The following is a 21,488-nucleotide window of genomic DNA, read 5'->3' as shown; positions in this document are numbered from 1 at the left end:
AAAAGAGAAGAATTGTGGTAGGTAAGCAAAATCATAATACTTACGGAATAAGAGGATGAATAAAGAGAGCAGAAGCCAGACAGAACAGGGGTGGGGCATGGGTTAGGATGGTCTGGGTCCAGGACACCTCTGCAGGTTCAGGGTAATCACTGCTTGAAATTTTCACACATCTCCTCCAAAATACAGAATAAATAGAAAAAAAAAATCCCCTGCATTTGTCCAGAACTGGGGCAATATTGAATATAACTGTTTATACAAGTACATATATAGGTTTATGATATCTTACTGTATTTTTATTCCTTTTTTTAGCCATAAAGTCATTAAATTAATTTTAAAAAATTACATCATATCAACTCTTTTGCATTAATATCAACATAAACTCAATATGTTTAAAAATAGCTTGAGAATCAGCTGTTGTGCATATCCCAGAGGTGGTTTAATACAGCCATCCATATATGTATGTAGATGCTCATGAATAACCTGCTACTTTGGAAATGACTCACTATGCTATTTCACCACAATTTGCATTGTTATAATAGGATATTGACGGATTTTAGGTTTAAGGGACTAACACAGTGTTCAGTAATGACTCTGTGCTACAAGTTTATTGCAAGTGCTGAAGGTTCATTCACCCCAAGCAATTCAGTCAATAACCAATTTTTATACTTCTATCTCCTTCAAAATTCCAAACCAATAATCCCTGGGTTTTTTTTCTTTTTTAATTATTTCAGTATCAGACTAACATTTCCCATGGAAATCAATATGGGTGAGATCCATTAGCCAAAAATCTGCAGCACTGCAATGCAAACATATTAAAAATATTGATCTTGCAGGCTACTGATGTTTTGATTGACTTTAATGCTTGTAAGCAGCAATAACAGAATTTCAATGACTGAAACAAACTTTTGATTAAAATTATAGATTTTAACTTTTTTTCTATTTTACAGTTTCAAAGGGTATTGCATGCTTTACTTGTTTGCTGTAAATGATCATAGTAGTAAACCCTTACCCAGTTTCTTGTTTATAAATATTAAGGTCTGTCCCAGGTAACACATCTTCAGTTATACTTTCTATCACTTTTGATGTTTCGGTTCCACTATATCACACCTATAACACCAATATGAGCAGTGCCAGGTGTATTTTTGCAGCATTTTCCGTTCTAAATCCTCACATCTTGTGGGTTTCTGCTACCAGCACCAACACAAATTTGACCTCACTTTTTTTTATCACTATCCATTAAACTTTGGCTGATTTTTCCACAGCAGATGGCCAGGATTTTGCTAAAGCCATCTTCCTAATGTGGTTCCTCCTTCCAAGCATTGAGGAATTATGGGGATAACTTCAGACAACCTGATTTCCACCTAGATCCTGAAAGCTATGATGAAGTACCTCCAAAGAATGAGGTTTTCTCAGAAAGGACTAGTACTGATGACCGTCTTAGGCTATTCAAATGTTTGTTTGCTGTGGGTGACACGTGGTTGCTGGCTCTCATGAGCTCTGGGCTAGCGAGAGGCCTCCTTTTGCCTCAGGGCTGGGGAAACTACATAGGAATATTTGGAAAATGGAAGTGAAATAGACTATTGCAAAGAGATACCAGAGATAGGTCTTTAAGACTTTTGTCCCGAGAAGACCGTACCAGCATATGGAACCTGCTGCACCACCTGTAAATCTCCACTGCTCCACACTCATACAGACAGCGCCTGTGTACATGCCTGTGTACAAACAAGCACCTGACAGCAGAGCTACAGCTTCATCATTCTGGTGCCTGGGAGAGGGATACACCACCTGAGGCCCCTTCCAGGTTTGTGTAGCGATTGGAAAAAACACAGTCCCTGTTCTAAGTCGACAGAATCACTTTACTAAGCACACTCGAGTATTTATTGGATTCTTGTTTATAGATTGTAGAATCAAAGCTATGCAGCCAGTAAGTAGGAGACTAACCAATCACACAAAGAAATGGCAGAGCAGATGTTTCTTGCTCCTTTTTCTCAGACACTCTCGCACATCCCACACAGCCTCCGTGGCCCAGTGCTCTGGGCTGCTTAATTGAAGCTTTCTCACACAGGTATTTATGGCTGCAGATGATCTTTGGTATGCACTTTCTTATGGTGAAAAGGTGCTTGTTAAGATCGACCAGGAGCAGTCGCTTCTACAGTTTGCATTTCCATGATTCAGTATTACAGCAATCTAAGATACATCCCCTTTGACAGACGATGTGAATTTTTTTTCCTTAAAATCATAATCCTCTTCCTGCTGATATCAGTTATATGATGAACTCACCAACTCTACAACCCAACCTGGTTCCTGTGTCCAGTGGGAAAAATTACTTGAAGGAAAAATAACTAAGGGATGAGGCATGCTGACACACTTGCACTACACAATAAAGCAAAAGAGATGTGGTTCCTGTACAGCATTCAACACAATATCCAACACCAAGGTACAGCTCCAGGACCTAAATCCTCTTACAAAGTCACTGCATGAATGGAGCTGGGTTAACACTACCTCCATGCATCCCACAGGCTGAAGCTTTCCAGTGAGGTGTGATGCCCAAAAGCCCTGTGCCGCCAACCACTCTACAACCTTTTGGAAAAGCCTTTGAGAACTGACCCCGTGTCTCTGGCTCTGCAGTCCCGTTAAGCTTTGATGTCTGTTATTATTGATTGCCCACTCTAAAATATTTAAACAGGAAAAGCAAACTAGCATTACTAAGAAGCTGCATGTGGGAAGAGGAAAGACAACCTTAGCTCTGCTGTCCCTCTTCTCTCACTGAGGGACATAAAGTGCTCCATGATTGCTGTCAAACCCCTTAGAGCAGGCAGTGCTTTATCTGTACCTTGAGATCTTACAAAGGACTAAGAAATAAAACTGTCTCTAAATATGGAATGTTTCAGGCAAAGGACAGACAATTTCCCAAACCAGGCAGAGATTTCTTCTGTAGAGAGGAACTGTATGGTAGAGAAGTTCTGTATTGGCACAGCCTGGTCTAGAGACTGTTACACTTTGAGTCTTCAACCACCTTTATGTAAAAAACCAAACCAACAACAACAAAAAAAAAAACAAGCCCCAAGACCAATAAACTAAAAAAGGAAAAAGGGGACAGTTATAAGCCAAACTACAAAAAGAAATTCAAAAGGATTGGTAACACTGCAAATGGTATTCTACTGTATCTTCACTGTAAACAAACACCAATTTATAATCCTCAAAATTGAAATACCTTGTTCTCCAAACACATGCAGAACAGGCAGTCTCAGTACAGGCTTTTTTTATGTACCCTGTCAATATGTCTACACATGGTCTGAAAACTGCTCCAGGCTGGGGAGCATATTTCAGGGCTCCAGCACACAAGCTTCCTGCAGACTCAGCTGCAGGAATTTTAAGTGCTGCTGCTCTCTACTGCTTGTCCTGCCTCTCTGCTGAGCAACCACCCCCGAGGTAGAATTTGCAGAAATGAACATATCCATCACATTAAGACAAATGCTGGTTTTTTGCAGCTTAAGGTTGTCATCTTGCAGGAACATGCACATCCCTTTGAAGCCTTTGGTAGCGGGGAGGTAGTCAGCAAAAGGATGGGCTGAGGCACAGGCAGTAAAACAGCCTCAAAGTCTTCACAAAGTCTGTCTCCACATACATTTTAGGGCCAAGATTATGAACTGTGAAGCCAGGCCTTGCCTATTACAACATATTACTTTCATATTTTCTGTATTATTTTGCCAATACCAAACAGCAGCAGTTCTGGCTCTGCTGTGGGTTGGGTGCTGGAGACAGACGTGAAAAGCTCTGCCTCTCACGAGCCATACTCCAAGACCCTATTTATTAATTCTAAGTAATGCACGGGACAGAGTACAAAATGTTCATATAATTCATTTATTTGCATATTCATCTTGTCTATCACAACAAGGAGACAAATTTAGAATGTTTTTTTGTAAGATTTGCCTTCAGTGTCTAGCTGTTAGACTAATTGCTAGTGAATTACTATTTGCATGAAACAGTCTATTATCCAGTATTACCCATTGAAGCAGATGGCCCTCATTTCATAATGTAGACATACATGGTGGTGTCTCTCTCCTTGTTTCCCATCCAAGTTCAGGACAACTATGGCAGACCTGGGTGAGGAGAAGGCCTGCACACTGACCCCTGAACATGCAGTCTGAGCTCAGTATCTGTCTCCAGATGGCTGATGCATTTTTGCCACCAGCTTCTGAAAATTCACAAATAATGAGGATGACTTAAAAATTGTGTGATTTAAAAAATAATTTGAGGGTTCTTGTTTCTTGCTGATGACAGCTGAAAAACTTTCAAGTTTCTTTTCCACGTCACTTGATGGGCAAAAAAACCTGTTTTGCAAACTGCAAGACAGAAATTGATCAGTAAATAAAATACAGACCACCAACAAATCACTACAAAACTATAAATAAGGATACAGTAGTTAGAACTTAGTATTTGCAATACTACACACTAATGACTTCTTCACTTCTGGTACGACGACTTGCTGATGACCTGAGATGTCCCTACCATCTATGCAACAACATTTACTGCCATCTATACTTAATACCATCAACCATGATAATGAAATTGAAGTAGATCAAGAGACAATGAAATACAACATACAGAAAAAGTAATGTATCTGGAATTGGCAAGCAGAGATTTGAACAAAGGCTCTGCCAAGCCATGGCAAGGGCTACTTCCAAAAAATTAGTGACATCTTTGGTGGACTGACTTCTCTTCCCACCAGAAGCTATAATGCCAACTCTTTCCTTTGGCTGTGACAAATGGGTTTTAACCCTCTTCTGACTGAACTTAGGATGAAAAGACATCTAAATAGAAAGTCTGTGACTTGTTCTACATTTTTCTGTACCTCCACACCAGAGTAGAGACTGTGCACAGGGTCTCCTGCAGCAAGGCAAACTGCATGCAATCAGCCTTCAAATCAGGGTGTTAAACCTCTTAAATTGGTTTGTTTTGTTACCTCAGGCTTATTAAAGTCCCTTTAAGTGCCTGCTTCTATGTAAAAGACTGACATCTGCCCCTGAGCAAGAATGACACTCAAAGTAACATAACTGCTATTGTTCTTGCTTGAGTCACTGCATGCAAAGCTTATACTCTGCTACCAAAGCAAATTACTCAGGACACCCCAAAAAACTAGCAAGGTACACTGTGATCTCTGTGACTGTGTGATTTCAGTGAAGCTTCAGAAAAGGAGAAGAGAGGGCTGCCTGCGCCAGTCTCTTAGCACAGAAACTGATGGTCAAACTTAAGAAGATGCTAGACATCTCCTAAAAAAGCACTCAGGATCTTCATATCCCAGTTATACCAACATTGACATAAACTCTGTGTACTCAAAAAGCTGCTGGGCTGATTCATTAAATTCCACATAGCTGAGTGAAGGATGCATATTCAGAATTAACAAAGCAACCACACACAAACCCTGTAGGGCCAAAATGCCTTCTCTCATTTAATCTTGAAAAAGAAAGAAAATGACCCTCTCTCCAAGTGAATTAACACATCACTGTGTACTGAGTATCTCCTTAGTCTATATACAGTACAAATAATAAATTATAGATTCAGATATTCTTAAATTATCTGCAGGCTTTCAGGATTTGTTTGCAGCTATTTATGTCTTTCATGGCAAGCCTTGAAGACTGAAACATGGAAAGAGCTTAAAACATAAAAGCATAACTTTAAAAAGTTTGACACAAACACAATAAAAAACCCCAAACCAAGACAGCTTTTTGGCACTAAAAGCATATGCTCTGCCCCCTGCAGCTAAAAGTCACATACTGAGAGTCCATGTTCTGTTAAGAACTACTATTTTCAAGCATGGCTGCTGATTTTGGACAGTAAGAATAAAGAAATCTTCAATCTGGCAATTTTCTCACTGCACATTTACTAAAGCATCCCCACTGTCCAAAATTCCAGGAGTTCAGTGATCTAACATCATGGAAGGAAAAAAAAATTAAAAGATTCCCAAGGTACTGTTTTTATCTGGTTTATGCATTTTTCCCCCTAGCAATATCATTATTCCAATCCACTCCATGGAATATGCTGCAAATGCAAGAGCACTTTGCTCCTTTCTTTCCTTGGAACAGAGTGGAAATGAAGCTGGCCACAGCCCACACAATGCCTGTTAAAGGTAGTAGTGTTCTCAGCAAAGAATTATTTACAAGCTGTAAGGTCAGCAACAAACCGAGCAGCACAACTTATTTCACTAATTTCACTTAGTGCAAACCACTTGCATTAAGATGTTCTGGAGTTAACATGAAGAAGCAGACTTCAATTTTTACTCTTCTGTGTTTTACTATGGCGTACAAACAGTTTGTTTACTTATTACAAACTACATGCATCCCTTTTTTATTTTAATTTTCTTGTTAGCATATTCTCAAAGACATCCAGATTTCAAGCTGTTTGTTGTATAGATGTATTCAACAAATTCATAAAGGTAGTGTTCATAAACACTTTACTAAGGCTTATTTTTTATTCCCTGTAAGTGACAGACCACCTCAGCAATGAGATATATTTGTTTCGCTCCCTGACTGGGGACACTCTGGACATCAAAACAATGACAAGGGATAGGATCTTCCTGGTTAACATCTCCTAACAGACTTTCTTTTGCTATTGTATGTCAGACTGGAGAGGACACTGTTACCAACAACTGTCAGTTCTCTGCATCTGGACAAACATAATAGATAATGTCACCCAACACACCTGCCAGAAAGCAAAGCTAAAAATTTTCAATAATAAAAAAATATTTCTATTATACACTGCTTAAACAACTTTCCATGATTGTATTGTATAGTGTTTATTTTATCTTTAAAAAAGACAGCAAGAATATGTTCAAAATTATGAAAACAGCTTAAAAACTATGAACCTGACAATCTGTGTCATTTGGATTTTCAGTCACTTAGCTTTCTTTTTCTCTGCCCATTCATACAGCCAGGAACAAGCAGGTGTGACAGAGATGCTGCATGGCTCACAGCAGGACCCAATGCCCCTACATCCCTCTTGGCAAACATCTGTCTGCCGTGTTCTTAACCACTTCCTCTTAACCGCCTCCTCCATGGAGCACCTGAAGGCAGTAACCCCAGATACACCATTAGAAAGTTTTCCTTAGTCTCTAATTAAAGCTTTTCCTGGTGTGATTTACTTTTATTCCTTTTTCTACTATTTATCAGGTCTGCAGAGAACAGACTATTCCTTTCCTCTTTGAAACACTCACAAACCCAATGATTTCCACCATGTTTTTTTCTCTCAGTCCTCTTTTTTTAAATTCAACTTTTTTCTTCTTTTCACCCTTTCTTAAGGCCACATTTTCTAGGCTTATTACTTTTGCTGCTTTCCTTTTCAGGTTTTCTAGTTCTCTTTTTCCATGGGCCATGCTGCCCATCAAACAGCTCTGGGCTGAAGCATCACCAATAGTTTTGTAAGCTATAAGCTTATTTAGATATGTCTGTAAAAGGTTTGTCTTTTCTGCAGCCATGCATCATCTTTGACTTATCCTGTATCTGCCACTGCAAGGAAATTTATTCTCCAGGGGGCAAAAGCAAATACTGCTTGACTCCTGTGATTCTCTCTGCGCAGCCCATGATAAAATTCAACCCTGCACAAGCCTCACTCCTGTTCTTCAGGGTCCCACTTCTGCTAGGTTGGGATCAAAATTCTCTATTGCTGTTATCCCAGTACTGTGAGGCACATGGACCATTTCAGCAGTCAGGAGCAGCAGTGCTTTCACACCTTGTGGTGGCTGATGGAAAGAAAGGCTGATCCTCAAAGAGGGATTGGGAAACAGCTGCTGCCAGTCTCAAGACATGAGCAGTAATGGTGCGGCACTGTTTTCCCTTGCTTCTGAATATATTCCGAAACAGAGTTTTCTCATTTCCTTTGTGAGCAACCACAGAGTTACCCAACTCATTAAGACACAGCCAAACTCCAGTGCTTGTGCCATATACTCCAGAAATTAACTACTGTGCAAGGGGTACCAAAGTTTCCTTCTGGAGGGCAAAGACACTGCTCTGTTGCATCACTGCTGTTCATTGCCTGTTACTATACACAGCAATTAGTTGAACTTGAACAGTCCCCAGACAATAATTCTGGAGCAAAGCAGGTACTCGCATGGCAGAAAACTGGCACAAGGCTTCCTTGTAACTGGAATGTATTGAGGAAATAAGGAGGCCTGAGAACATCTAGTTGTAAATGTGGAGACTGACAGGTTTTGCAGGCATGCCTCTTTTCCTCTCACACTTGTCAGCTGGACCAGAAAACAATGTGATCCCACTACTTTTTTGTGGAGGAGAGGTAAAAAAAAAAAGACCACTGCTGCAGAATAACCCTGTCCAGTTTGGCTAGAGATTGAATTTTCTATCAGTTCAGGAAATGCAAAAAATGCCACAGTGATCTACACAATAAATACTTGAAATTATTCTTTTTCCTTCTATGAATCAAAAGCAGGAGTTCGGGATGGTTAGAGTAGGTCAGAGAAAGTGTTACTTGGTGGCTGTAGAGGCAAAACACAGTCCATGTGAAACCTTAGAAAAATCTATTTGCAACCAAGAGATGAGGTTATCTTTGTGCTTGCAGAAAAACATGTTTCCCACAGGGAAATGCAGGGCACAGCCAGAAGTTACCCAGCAGTGCACACAGCTGCCAGGCTGTGAAGAGCCATCAGAACACAAGACAACCTGCACAGTCAGATACTGAAATGCCAAAAAGTTTGCAAGAAACCCAAAGGGGTCACAGTCAGCCTCAGTTTCTTTACTCATACCCCTTTCCTGTAGAAAATCATGGGGCCCAAGATGAAGATCATATCACCAAGTCATTCAGCAAATTTCAAGAGATTCCTCATTCCTCTCCAGAACTCAGGAGTCCACTCACATCCTTGTAGAGAGTCAGCCAAAAAAACCTGCCACCTCTCTGATGCTCAGAAGCTAGTAGTTGGCCCAATTTCTGCTCAACAGACTGTACTTTTGCCATGGATAAATATGTGTAAGGTAAACCTTACAGTTGTTGCCTGCATGAAAAGGAAACCAACTCTGACCTTGTAAATAACTTGTGCATGTCCTTGTATATATACACTCACCGAGATTTTTATGTGTGCAAGTGTCGTGTTATTATTTATTGTAGTTGTGTTGGTAGTGAGGTTTTTTCGTATTATTACTTCATTAACTCCAGTCATTATTATTCCTAGTTAATAAAATAAATATTTGAATTAAGTGAAGGCCAATCTATCTCCCTGGTGTAACTGTATCCCTGCTAATCTATCTGCTACCACAGGGCTTCGCTACAATTTTCATGGGAAGCAGGTGGGCTGAAGGCATTGAAGGCCCTGAGACCTGGTGGTCCAGCTTCATAATGCCCCCTGTCTTAGTTTAAGACAATTTGAAGGACAGCACTCTGGAATGAGGTGCCTCCCTTTAGAGGTTCAACCAGTCGCTTTCCACAAATAAGTTATGAATATGAGCAGATGTACACAAAAAAGATAGCAGTTTACTAACAAGGAGAACAGCAACGATCAAGAAATAATAGCAAATTATCACCAGATACAAAACTGCTAAACCTCGTAGGCTCTCTCCCAGAACAACGAGAGACCCAAAAATGATGGGAAGTCCTTGAGTGCATGGTTTGAAGGACAAACGGAAAACTGGTGTCAGTCTTCCCTCACCACCCTGCTTATCTCTGCAGTAGCCAAGCTCTGCTGAGAAAGGCAGCTGGCGTGCTCCGATGGTGGCTGGAAACTCGGTCAGGGCCAGAACCTGCGGAGGGACACCGCCTTTCTCTCGGCAGGAGACAACAGGAGCAGGCAAGGCTATGTGTCTGGGCTGGGGTGACTCCGTAGCCTCCTCTCCTCGGCTGGCTGCCGATGGCGAGCTGGAGCGGGGCCGCCCCTACTCCGTGCGGCAGCAGCGAGCAGGAACCTATGCAACTCGCCTCCAGGCAGCTCAAAACTGCTACCTGAAGTCTCTCTGAGGCGAGGGAAAAAACCAAACCCCAGAAAGAGAAGCCAAAAAGGAAAAGCCTCTTCCTAAGCCAAGACCAAGAAGCCAGTGAGGCAAAAACCATGCTGCGAAAGAGCACGCTAGGCCTGCCCGAGCAGACTTTACAAGTGGCAGAAACCACACCCTTCCCCACCCCAGCCCCCTCCATCCCCGGCGGCAGGGTCACAAAGAGGCAGTAACAATTTTGCGGACGGATAATTATGGAATACAATAACCTTTTGGGTTACCACAACACCCCCATTGACACAGAGCTGAGTACACCAGTAGCCTAAGGCTGCCCTGCAACACCCGTGCTAATGCTGCTCGTAATGGTAAGTCATTAGGGGTGCTACTCTGAGCTAACTTTTGGAGATGAATGATGCATTGCTGACAACAACAGTAGGACAGAAAGAGTAAAACAGACATACTTTCTACAGAGTGGAAAACCCAGAGGCAACATGCTACCTCCAAGTAGCAAGAATATAAGAGAAGCAAGTGTGTAAGATGAGTAGATCTAGACTTCCTTATATAAACACCAGGGATCAGCATAGGTCAGAAAAAATTAAAACACACTGAAAACTCATTGGCTTGGAAATCTCCTAAAGGTTTGAAGGTCATGGAAATGCAAATTTTCTGTCAAACTAGAGGAAGTGTATGAACCAAAACACACAGGAAGCTAGGATATACGGATCCTGCAAAGGCCCAGTTTTTGTGCCGCAGATTTTTACTTCTTGCCTATATATGTATATGCAAAATCTGAAACTAAAATATATCCTATTTATCTTACCTAGTGACAGGTGTCTCATATGGACATGGTGTTTCTGCCAGAAGAGATTACAAAACTTTCTGGAAGATGCTCATCACAGAGGAAGGGAGCATACATGCTTAAATACAAATAAGCAATTAGAACAAAGATAATCCTAAACAATTAAAAAATAGCACATCCACCACCATAGCAGTCCAACCCACAGTAGGTCATCCCTTCAGTATGTAAGAGGAATTTGAGATGAGGCAGTAGCACAACCAGGCAATACTGCCTGCAATTGATAAACTGATGCTCCCTGCTCACAGCCCATTTTTAATTTTTAAGAAAGAAATCAGTGAGCACAGATAAAACATGGAGGGCTGTAATCCCCTGGAGTGATCTTGTCACAACATGTGTTACTGCAGTTCTACACTTTTACCTTTGTACTTTGTTGTATGTAGTAGAGCAACATAATTAACCACTAGTAGGTAGTGTTTATGTTAGTTCTCAAAAGGTTAAGAAGCTGATTATAGCTAAAATCAGCTTTGCCTGGGGCTTCAGTGGCTCTGTGTAATCAAATTAGACAAGCAGGGCATAGTGTCACCTAACACAAACCATGGCACTTTCTTCTCTGTTTTGACTTTTTTCATTAGATGAGCAAGCCAGGTTTTAGTTTAGTCCAAACATTTTGAACAGATTAGTTCCCAATAAACTATCCCAGTGATAAGTCAGGCATTCATCCACATCCTTTTCTTGAGTGACTCCGTGAGACCACACTCAAGAGGTTCCTCAGTAATAGTGCCAACTTTGCTTTCCCCCAAAATAACCTATTTAATTAATTGTTCGGGTTCGGGGTTTTTTTCTGGGGGGAAAGCAAAGTGGTGGGGGAATGGAGATGGGCATGGAAAAGGTTTCAAAAGGTGAATGGCAATTACTTCAAATCACAGAATATCTCTAGATTCTGTATTTATCTCAGTCATTTTATTATTTTGACTCTAGAATTGCAGAACAGCAAACAGATAACTTCATAAACACAGCAGAGAATGCATTAGCATTTCTAAGTAACCACAGGTAACTCGCTCTGCAGAGTTGTGGCTCACTCGCTCTACGTAGCTTCACTGCTCTTTGAAGTCAAGCAAGGTGAACACTATAATGGAGGTGTTTCAAGAGGTTTAATAATGTAGACAGAGGATCAAGCCAGCCTGACATCAGGGGAACATTTTCCACACTGCCATATCACAACTAAATTTAAATGTAGGCTGCAGTGCCTATTGCTTCCATAATCTTGCCATCTTTGAACATGAAGGGAACAAAACATTAAAAAGACAAAGAATATATGAAGAAAAATAATGGGAAATTTAGACAAAAACCTGTGAGTTAAGGAATTCACTATGCTTTCCTGAATTTTCTGCACTAATCCAAAATAATTTGTTGTATCCTTACATGTTTGATCTGTAACTTCAAGTCCACAAGCTCTGCTTGTGTATGCACTGCAGCTAACTGATAGAACCTTTATGCTGTGAAAGTAAGCATATGAAACAATAGCTTCTGCAGATGATTTGTGCATTGTTATTTACAGACAACAAAATCCAAACTTGTTATTTTAATTAAGTCATAAATGAAAAGTTACAGAAATCATGCCTTTTTGCACACCCTTGTTGGTTCCTGCTAATCCAGCAGTACTTCATGAATTTGTATGTGGTTAGCCTGCCTTGCCACAGCTGTATATCACACCTCCATGCTGCAAGCTGTGCAAGAAACTTAATATACCAAGTTTAACATAAAGACAGAAGACATGATGTCCTCCTATATTTTCAATGAACTTCAAATGACTGTGCTGTTACTGGACTGCACAGTTTATTTGAGAGAAATGCATTTATTAAGAAGAGAAAAAAACCTATCACACAGCAAAATATATAAATGTATTGATGGAGTGTCTGTAATTATTACAAATAACCTTACTTTTTGATTGCATCATCAGCCAGCCAGGAAGCTCCCATCAACCCCTCTACAAGTTTAAAGCAGAGCCATGTTCTTCATAGAGAACATACATTAGCCATATATATATATATTACAGATTCAACATTATGTCCCTGTACACTTTTTACATACGTCAGCTTTTTAGAATACTCTTTCTGTCAACTGACTGTGGTACACAATAATTCAATTATTTACATCCAGTGGCAACCACCATCCAGGCAAAACAGTCTGCCTTCCCACTTCTGTACTGAGATCTGCCACATGTCTAATGCAGAAGCACATAATTTGTGTGTGTGGGTGAGGATAAGACAACCCCCCTGATGGGACACTGTGGCCACAAACAGCAGGTTGGCACCACGCGGAGCCATCTCTGCTGTCCCAGCTCACCTGGGATAAGCCACCAGCATTCCCACTGCTGCCAAAATCCTTCCTTGTAAAGGGAAGAAATGAAGGAAAAAATAAAATCAACTTTAAACACTTGCAAAGGCATTTTCAAAATATAAGACTATGCAAGGAAACAGAGAAATTCCCCTTAATGTATGATTGGCTCTTTCAATGGTAATTTCTCTTTATTGCAGTGAATGTCTGTAAGTGGATTAATGGCATTTAGCTCTAGAGTATGTCATTGATCTGTGCCAAATATACAAACTCTTATACTAAACAAAGACCACAGCCGTTCCTAACTTCCTATTAATATGTCATCTGCAAGACAAATCGTATTCAGAAATTAATGTACCATTTTAAAAACCCAGGTATAAAAATCTCCCAATCAGAAAATAACAATGTACCATTTTAAAGTGTTGAACAACATTAATACCACAATAAATTACCACTCTGGTACATTTTAGCCTTCTTCTATCAATTTGGAGAAAGTAGCACAGCCCTGTGCTACTACAACTGTTTCAGGGACTCCCAAAATATACAATATAAAAATGTTGCCTCCAAGATCTCTACTGCTAATACAAAAGAATCAAAAATACTGGAGCAATAAATGGTGATCATTGCCTCATAGTGGCACACTGTTTTGAGGTACATGAGCAGATGTCTCTGCAGATCAGTGGATGTGGACTGCCCCTATGGAACAGGGATGGGAACTAATTTAATTGTGTGTGAATATATGTGAATATGTGAAGATATCCCGGAGTGCCATGGCACTGCTGGTTGTGTCAAGCTACAGGTAATATCTGGACCTCAATAACAGCCCACACAGATTGCACACCTCATTCAGGGGCTGTTACCCTGGCGTAACACTCTCTCAGGGAACTTTCTCAAAGCAGACAGCTTTATTAGAGTCAGCCAAATGAGAGTGTGCATATGTAAATCACTGTTGAGTTTGTACTAAATCTTTAATGTCTTAATGCCTTCATTTGCCTTTTTCCCCTGACTTTGACATTGCTTCAGTGTGAACAGCTATATTTAATTTACACGTTTTTCTGGCTATTTTTTTTTCCCCTCCCCAAAATCAGAAGGCAGGAAGTAGATGGGTGTAACTTAAAGAGGCAGCTGAGATGAGCTGCTGGCAGGGTGAAGTGGTAGGTTTTAGTAATAGCTGGAAGCTGTAAGTGGTTCTAAGCTTTGAAGTCAGTGCAGCTTTGATGTGCTACTCCCATAGTAAATCGCAAGATAGTCTTGAAAGAAAAAGATTTCCCAAATACCATCCAAGTGTCATTGCTTGTGAAATCCTTGTATGATTTTTTTCCCCTCTGTTGAACTTTAAGTCTATCACTGGGCTGCTCTCACTGCCTCTCAGTCACTCCTGGTCTATTTTAAAGCATCTTGGTTAAAAGGATAATTACACCCATGCTCAATTTGGTGGAGACAAGTAGCTTGCTGCATGTTATTTTGCTTTGCTAAAATGTTTCTGAGCATTTTCCTCCCCAGATCTACAGTGTTCAGACACTATGATGGACCACAGGGTGGAATGCTGGAGCAGCAAAAGGCAGAGGCTGTAAGCCAGAGAAGCATCTCTGCTAGTGTACCTAGGGAGGTCTGCTTGTGTGCTGCTCGAGGAAACAGCCATAGCTCTCCAAATACAAAGTATCCATGAGGTGATGAGCAGAAAACACCCCTCCCTCTGCTCTGCCCATTGCTTTGGGAAAAGTGACTGCATGACACCTGGGAAAGAGGCTTCGCTATTGGAATTCAGCCATGTACATTGGCACTGATGGCAGAGATGCAATGCCAAGTCCAAGGGGAAAAAAGATCAAACCCACCAGGAATAGGCAAGTTTTCCTGATGGGCATTTGTCTCTCCCATACCAAAACATCACAGAGGAATATCTACTGATTTTTCCCCATAAAGTAAATTGTCATTGAATTGCACACTTAACCCGTATGAGCTTTCACGTTTAGTGAAAATATAAACAAAACTATCTGGGGACAGTTAGGCTTCAGAAAGCAACTCATAAAAGCCTGATTGCTTGAAAATGGTTGTACAATTCCCAATTTATTTTAACAGCTACATTTTAAACCTAAGCCTATGTCTCAACTGTCATACATGATCTACATGCCAAAGAGTATCAAAACAACATTTTCAATGAGTCTGAAGCTAGCAGGACAAGAGGATTAAAATAGTTTAAACCAGTCTTTATCACACATCACATTGGCCCACCAATCTGTTAAGACCTTTGAAGTCTGGTGATGACTTCTATCCTGATCTTTCATAATAGTTAGTTATACCAATTACATTCTAACAGTGCACTCTAGCCAGACTTTGCAGACATGTAAAGCAGAAGTGAGACATTAAATGGTCAAATACTGCCATGCACACCATAGGCACTCATGACTCTGAGCAGTGTCCTGCATGGTCCTGTACAGGTACAACCTGCAAAATGCTGATTACATTCTGTACCTTTAGGAAGCTGCTGGTGTAGCTTTTACTGGGTTAAGCCACAAGCTAAATATGCCAAAGCACAAACTCAGGTTTGTCTAAGTGGGGTCTGACAACAGCAAAACAAATTCAGTTCCAAAAACTGTTTTAATGTGCACTGGAATAACGATAACCAAAGTAGAGCTGTAAAGTGCAACCTCTCATAAATATTGTATATCCAGCACTGAAATCAAAGAAGTAACTTGCTGTTGCTGCCAGTGAACTTGAGTGAGGGAGTGTGGGATTAGATGTGGAGTCTATTTGCATTAATTTTGCATCAATATCCATATTAATTCTAACATAATATTGTATCGAATTTGGGGACAGCACTCAGCTCAGTCTCCCTGGCGAATGAAATATCACTTGTAGAGCTTCAGTAAATCATTTAGTAGCATTAAAAAAAGTCAGGCATGAAATCAGAGGAAGAGTTTAGAAAAAGAAATGTAGCACAGAAAAATCATACCAGAATTAACAAAATATGTAGTGAAAGAGCCTGCATAGGCGAAGAATAACTATTCAAAATCAATTTCTATTTCCTCATTTCTACAAAGAATAAATTTTACCTGGCTGATAATAGCTTTGGATGATGACAAATCAATTCACTTGGGACTGACTGTACCTCTGTTACCAAGATAACATTATTTATCTGTGGGTGCAAACTACAAGCTGTGAATACAGCTAAAACCACACAAATAAAAATGTAGTTCTAGTAAAGACACTAATTGGCAGAAACCAGGGACTTGCCCGTAGCGTGTAGCAGAGTTCTCCTAAAGTGAGGCAGTCTGACAGGAGGTGATAAAAATGCTCACACTTCTATTTCACCTGGAATTTCTAAAACTTTAATGAAACATAAACTTCATGATCAAAACACAAAATAAAAGAAAAAGTCCTCACTTCTCTGCTGAGCCCTGAGCTGCTTTGGAAGAAAGACACAAGGATGTATAGAGATAAAGAGAGCTGACATTCCCAGGATTATGTGTGTATTTTCTACTGACATCATGCAACATGATGGATTCCCCAGTGGTATCTGTTTTCCAGTTAACCCACATTTCTCATAGGCTGGGTATACTGGTATTAACGACCCCTTTGCATCTAATCTCCTTGTTTAAGGCATGGTCTTGCTTATTTGCCTCAATGAGAAAAACCTGTAGCATTTGGCTGATGGGGAAGCCCACCACACTTTGGTGCCATCTCCACTGGATGTTTGTGGTTTCTCTTCATTGTCACCCAGAGATGACAGGATTTGAAAAACAGCGTTTTGGCTCTCCTTTAATCTGTCACTGACTCCTCCTCTGCTTAGTGTACCAGAAATCCTACTGTTAGCTTGAGTGAACACCGTGCCTCTTCACTTGTGAGGCTTCTCCATCCCATGATATACTGTTTCAAAAAATGCATGGCATTTACAAGGCATTGGTAAAAATAATAATCTAGGACAGACTGACTGATTGAAGTCATGGAAACTAGCAGTGCCTTGATGCTGCAGCCTGGAAGCAATGAATGCTGTTCCTTAAAAAAACAGGTGGAAATCGACTCCTTTTTTAAGACGGATGAGAAAGGGAGAGCCTTCACCTATAAGACAGTGCAATGGTTAGGCCACTGACACCAGAAGCAACAACCAAGTTCAATTCCCACGACAGCAGATGGGGTCCCAAACCACCATCTCAAAGGCAGGTGACCAATTGCCAGTCAACAGTGCAGGGTTCCTCTTGTGTTCTTTTAGGTCCTAATTCTCCAAAGCTGCACTCATTCCTCTGCACAGGCACGCACATTTTTATGAGAAGCTGATACTTTCCTGGAGGAGAGGAGGTGTGTGCTTAAAGAGTAAGGAAAGAATGGTATCAGACAGAGTATGACACAAATGTTTAGTATGTTTCATCCAAGAAGAAGAAAAGAACACTCTTAAAAATTTGTCATTAGTTCACACTTGGCATTTGGTTTAAAATAGTGGTCTGTTGGGACAAGAACTAAAGATAGACCCACCAAAATCACAGGGAAAATTCAGTGGCAGCCGAATCAGGTGCCTAGCAGCCAAAAGGAATCTGCAAGATTTTTAAGTTGTGCCGAATTTGCAAGGTACACCCAATGTGAGTATAAATTCTGTAGTCAGTAGCAGGAAATTGTCAAAATCATAAACATCCAGAATAGTCCTGAAACAACCCAAATCTCATCTCACAGCTCTGACACATACTGTTACCAGTGTCCAACATAGTACTGCTGGACACTGTACTTCAGCCATTATTTTACATGTGTTTGTTTAATCTGATGGGATTTTGTGGGAGGTTTCCTTTGTGGAAAAGGGAATATATTTCACTGAATGGACCAAGTTGCATAAACAGATACAGTCTACAGTCTAGAACTGTGTCCCCAAATTAACCAAATAATAAACCTTCAAATGTAACTATTCAGAGTTAAGGATGAGTCCTTGAAGGTCAGCTCATCTAGAATAAAAAAATGATGCCTGCTTCTGCAGCACAAGTGTTTTGAAATATGTTTATGTTCCCATTTGTTTGTATTGCATGTACAGCTGCAGTGGAAATATCCTGTTGGAGCAGTCACGGCATGTACACCTTCAGGCAGGAAAGCTCCCTTCCACGCAAAGCCCTTCCAGTTTAACATCCAGTTCAGGATATAGTTTAAACTCCAACATAATAGCACTGATCATCTAGAGGCAAAGACAGTAATGAAAGATGACCTGCCTTGCCCAGCAAGGCAAAGTCACAGCTAAGGTCTACCAGATTCAAACAGATCATCGTTTAAGTATCTAAGAGTCAAAATAGGCCTTCAGATTTCAAATAGATGTGGTGTTTATTTATATGTGTTACAAATTGTATTGTGTGCATTTTATATTTTATAATGTGCATAATTTCAAACAATATATTAACATAAAAATCTTAGATAAAGTGGTAAGAACACATTGCCTCATTTACACAACTTTTTTTCTTAAATGCAATGATAGGCACTTAACTATGTTTGTTTGAAAGTACATGACATTTATCTTCAAACTGACGATCACAGCAGTAGTAATGAAAATAGTCTAAAATGGTTTACTCTATTAACTGTGTGGATTATTTCTCTGTTAAGCTGTTGTAGGTATGTCTTGCAAACCTATCTGAAATAAAAGAATTAATGTGTGGGGAAATGTCTTTCACACAAAAATTGGAATATAGATTAAAATATGCTGCTTATTAAATGTGGTTCATTAAATTATTTATTGGAATACATCATTATTCATAATATTAAGATATATATGGTAAACAATTATTTCATAGGGTATGGTTTGCATGTTGTAATATAAGAATATAACATGCCTGCTTAAATTAGCCTTGTTCTTAACACTATCTAGCCAAACAAATTTGAATTCTTAGCACTTGTTTGCTTTTGCTTTTATTAACTATTTAACAATCACGATGCTTTAGAACAAGTCTCTTAACCGTCCCTGTACATCAGCATGACAAGATTAGTTGCTGATGCAGGTTATCAGAAAATGACAAGTCCTTTCTACAGAAAATTTGGCGTCCCAAATGTTCCTAGATGGGAGGAAGTTTAAAGTGCAAATATACTGTGCAAAGGGTTTCTAAAAATGGCATTGTGGAACTTGATGTTTCTCATGTTTTGGTTATCTCACAGGTTGGTAAACCAATCCTCTCAGCTGAGAACTAGCTGGAGCAGTCAGAAAACTGTTACATTAGTTGTTTGAGGGCAGGGTGCTAAGAAGGCAAATATAATATAAATTTAACCTCCATGTGTTGCAAATAAATTTATCCAGCAAATAAAAAGAAAAGGAATGATGAAATTAATGCTATGCCACTGCTACTTTTTCCAATTCTTGTTTGTTGTCTAACCATAGCCATGAACCCCAATTTGATACAATTGGCATTACTGGTAACTGTACTATGATGGCATAATTTGTATGCCTGCACTATTAAAAAGTCTGCTTATTACCTAGGCTTACCTTACTACATTACTACCTTATTACTTAGGTTGATTGAAGTGCACAGAAGTGATAAGGATGTGGAGCCCTATTATTAACAATACTGATAAATCTGATCTTGGCTCTATGGTGCACGTAAATTTGTACACTAAATAAGCCCAGTAGAAGATGCTGGTGAGGAGCTTTGTGACAAACAACCATGGCAAAACAGTGAACGGACTAAGTTTGTCCATAGGCATACCTCTGCAATTCATGGAGAGTTTCCTCACCCTGAAAAGTGTAAGTTCAGGAGATGGACATTGGTGGTCACAAGTATTAAGAGTTTCTAAAAACAATGAACAATGCTCATAGACAAAAACGTGTAATACCTTCCACGACTTTACCATTTTGGGCAGTGTTTTGACTGGATAAATACAAATGGCTGGCTGCCTGGGGCCTGGTGATATTGGTGGAACTGAACAGAGAGAAGCGTCTGCTGGCAACACACATTTTGAAGTTTGGAGCTTCAAAAAGGGTGTTTTCTTCTTCAAAGTAGGAATAAGATTGGTAAACTTAATCAAGATGTGATATTTAAACATAAATGAATTAATGGTATTTTTACAAAGTTGTTGGATGACAAAAAACACCTAACAGCATTAGTCCTCCTGGTTTAGCAAAAGAGTGAAATCAGTTAAGAAATATAAAAAATGAAAATCAGCAAAATATGATAAAGAAAGCTAAAGTTATCTTAGTAAAAACATTGTATGGCTGGCAAACTTAGCAAAATATACAAGCAACAAATGCAAAAATGCATCAGTTTTCAGATGGAGCTGATGAAACCGTAAATAACTAAATGCAGAAGAAAATTGTTCAATATATGCTTCTGTTCCCTATTTGGGAAAAAAAAAGATTGTTTGATGAAGTACATTCTGTTTTGCTGCTCATCAATATCTTCTCAGGGATAAATATTTCTGATTTGGCAGGCTTGCAGAGTTTGTACTCAAGAGCCACAAATCAGTTAACTGGCTACTGATGTTCATTTAAAATAATGCTTAAAGTACCAGAGAAGGTACAGAAGATGGGAAAATCCTAATCCAAAATTTCAGAGAAAACTATTTGCATAGGTAGCCTGACATAAATCTCAAGAAAAATAAAGGAAAAATGGATATCTAGGTCCATAAATTCCTACCCTAAGTTCTACGGGCATGAAGAACAGTATCTCTTTTTTGAGGGTGACTGGTGCTTACTCAGCTGTTCCTGAGGCTGTACACTCGCACCAGGAAGAATGGGTAACTAAAACTGGAAGTTTGGAAGAGACTGCCCAGAGAGGATGTGTCATTACACAACACAAAGGAAAGAACCAAGAAGACAAGCACCTGTCAGGAAGTAATGTAAGAAGGTTTGCTCCTGCTCTGGGCTGGGGGATGAGGCTGATGCATACTAAAAATCCCTTTGAGAACCACAATGCTGTGATACTGGAGTCTACTAATGAGGAATTAAGGTACACAAATGTAATTAATTCAAGCCAATGCAACTTACCGGAAAATAACTCCTACACAAATAAACTCAGTTTCATTCTTTGATAAATTAGCATGTTAGCTGATAAGGATTTATATACAAAGAGAGTATACTCCATTTTTTGTCAGGCAATTCATTTATTCCTTGAGACATTCTGAGCAGGAGGAAAAATTATGTCACCTTTGCTAAGCATTTTTAGAAAGTGTGCTTTATCTCCCTTTTGTTTTCAGCAACTACATTTTGCTCTTCCCAGGCTTCCCATGAAACTTCTGGACTATCATTACACTGGAGCCCCTTACCTACTCTGGTTGATTGGTGATGACTGCTGCTTTGCCAGCTGTTTGATTCCAGGTACTGTGTCCAACATGTGAGTTACTCCCAAATGTCTTTCAAGAGAGACATTAAAATGTCTTCCTTTTACTAGGAAGACACATTCCTCATTTCTTCTTCTATGCTGTAAACTACTACCACAAAAGTTGGAGAAACTTAATGACAACTTCAT

General features: G+C 39.7%; 1 protein-coding gene across 6 annotated transcripts in view; it reads right to left on the bottom strand.

Moving 5' to 3' along the window:
- FAM172A (family with sequence similarity 172 member A) overlaps positions 1 to 21,488 on the bottom strand; it is a 265,833-nt gene that overhangs the window by 40,386 nt on the left and 203,959 nt on the right. Inside the window, exon 13 of one of the 6 annotated variants that reach the window (XM_042013178.1) lies at positions 3,846 to 4,346. The exons of the other annotated variants lie outside the window; for them this stretch is intronic. Within the exon in view, the coding sequence (XP_041869112.1) occupies positions 4,243 to 4,346 (104 nt within the window). The 3' untranslated portion in view covers positions 3,846 to 4,242. Of the gene's footprint in view, positions 1 to 3,845; positions 4,347 to 21,488 lie in introns of those variants that run through there. 6 annotated transcript variants of the gene reach the window in all.

The sequence above is a fragment of the Corvus kubaryi genome, unplaced genomic scaffold, assembly GCF_017639235.1.
Source record: "Corvus kubaryi isolate FWS band 111438036 unplaced genomic scaffold, C.kubaryi_AGA036_p1.0 split1-37296, whole genome shotgun sequence".
NCBI lineage: Eukaryota > Metazoa > Chordata > Aves > Passeriformes > Corvidae > Corvus > Corvus kubaryi.
The sequence above is the reverse complement of the archived record's forward strand: the minus strand, read 5'-3'. Positions and strand labels throughout refer to the sequence as shown.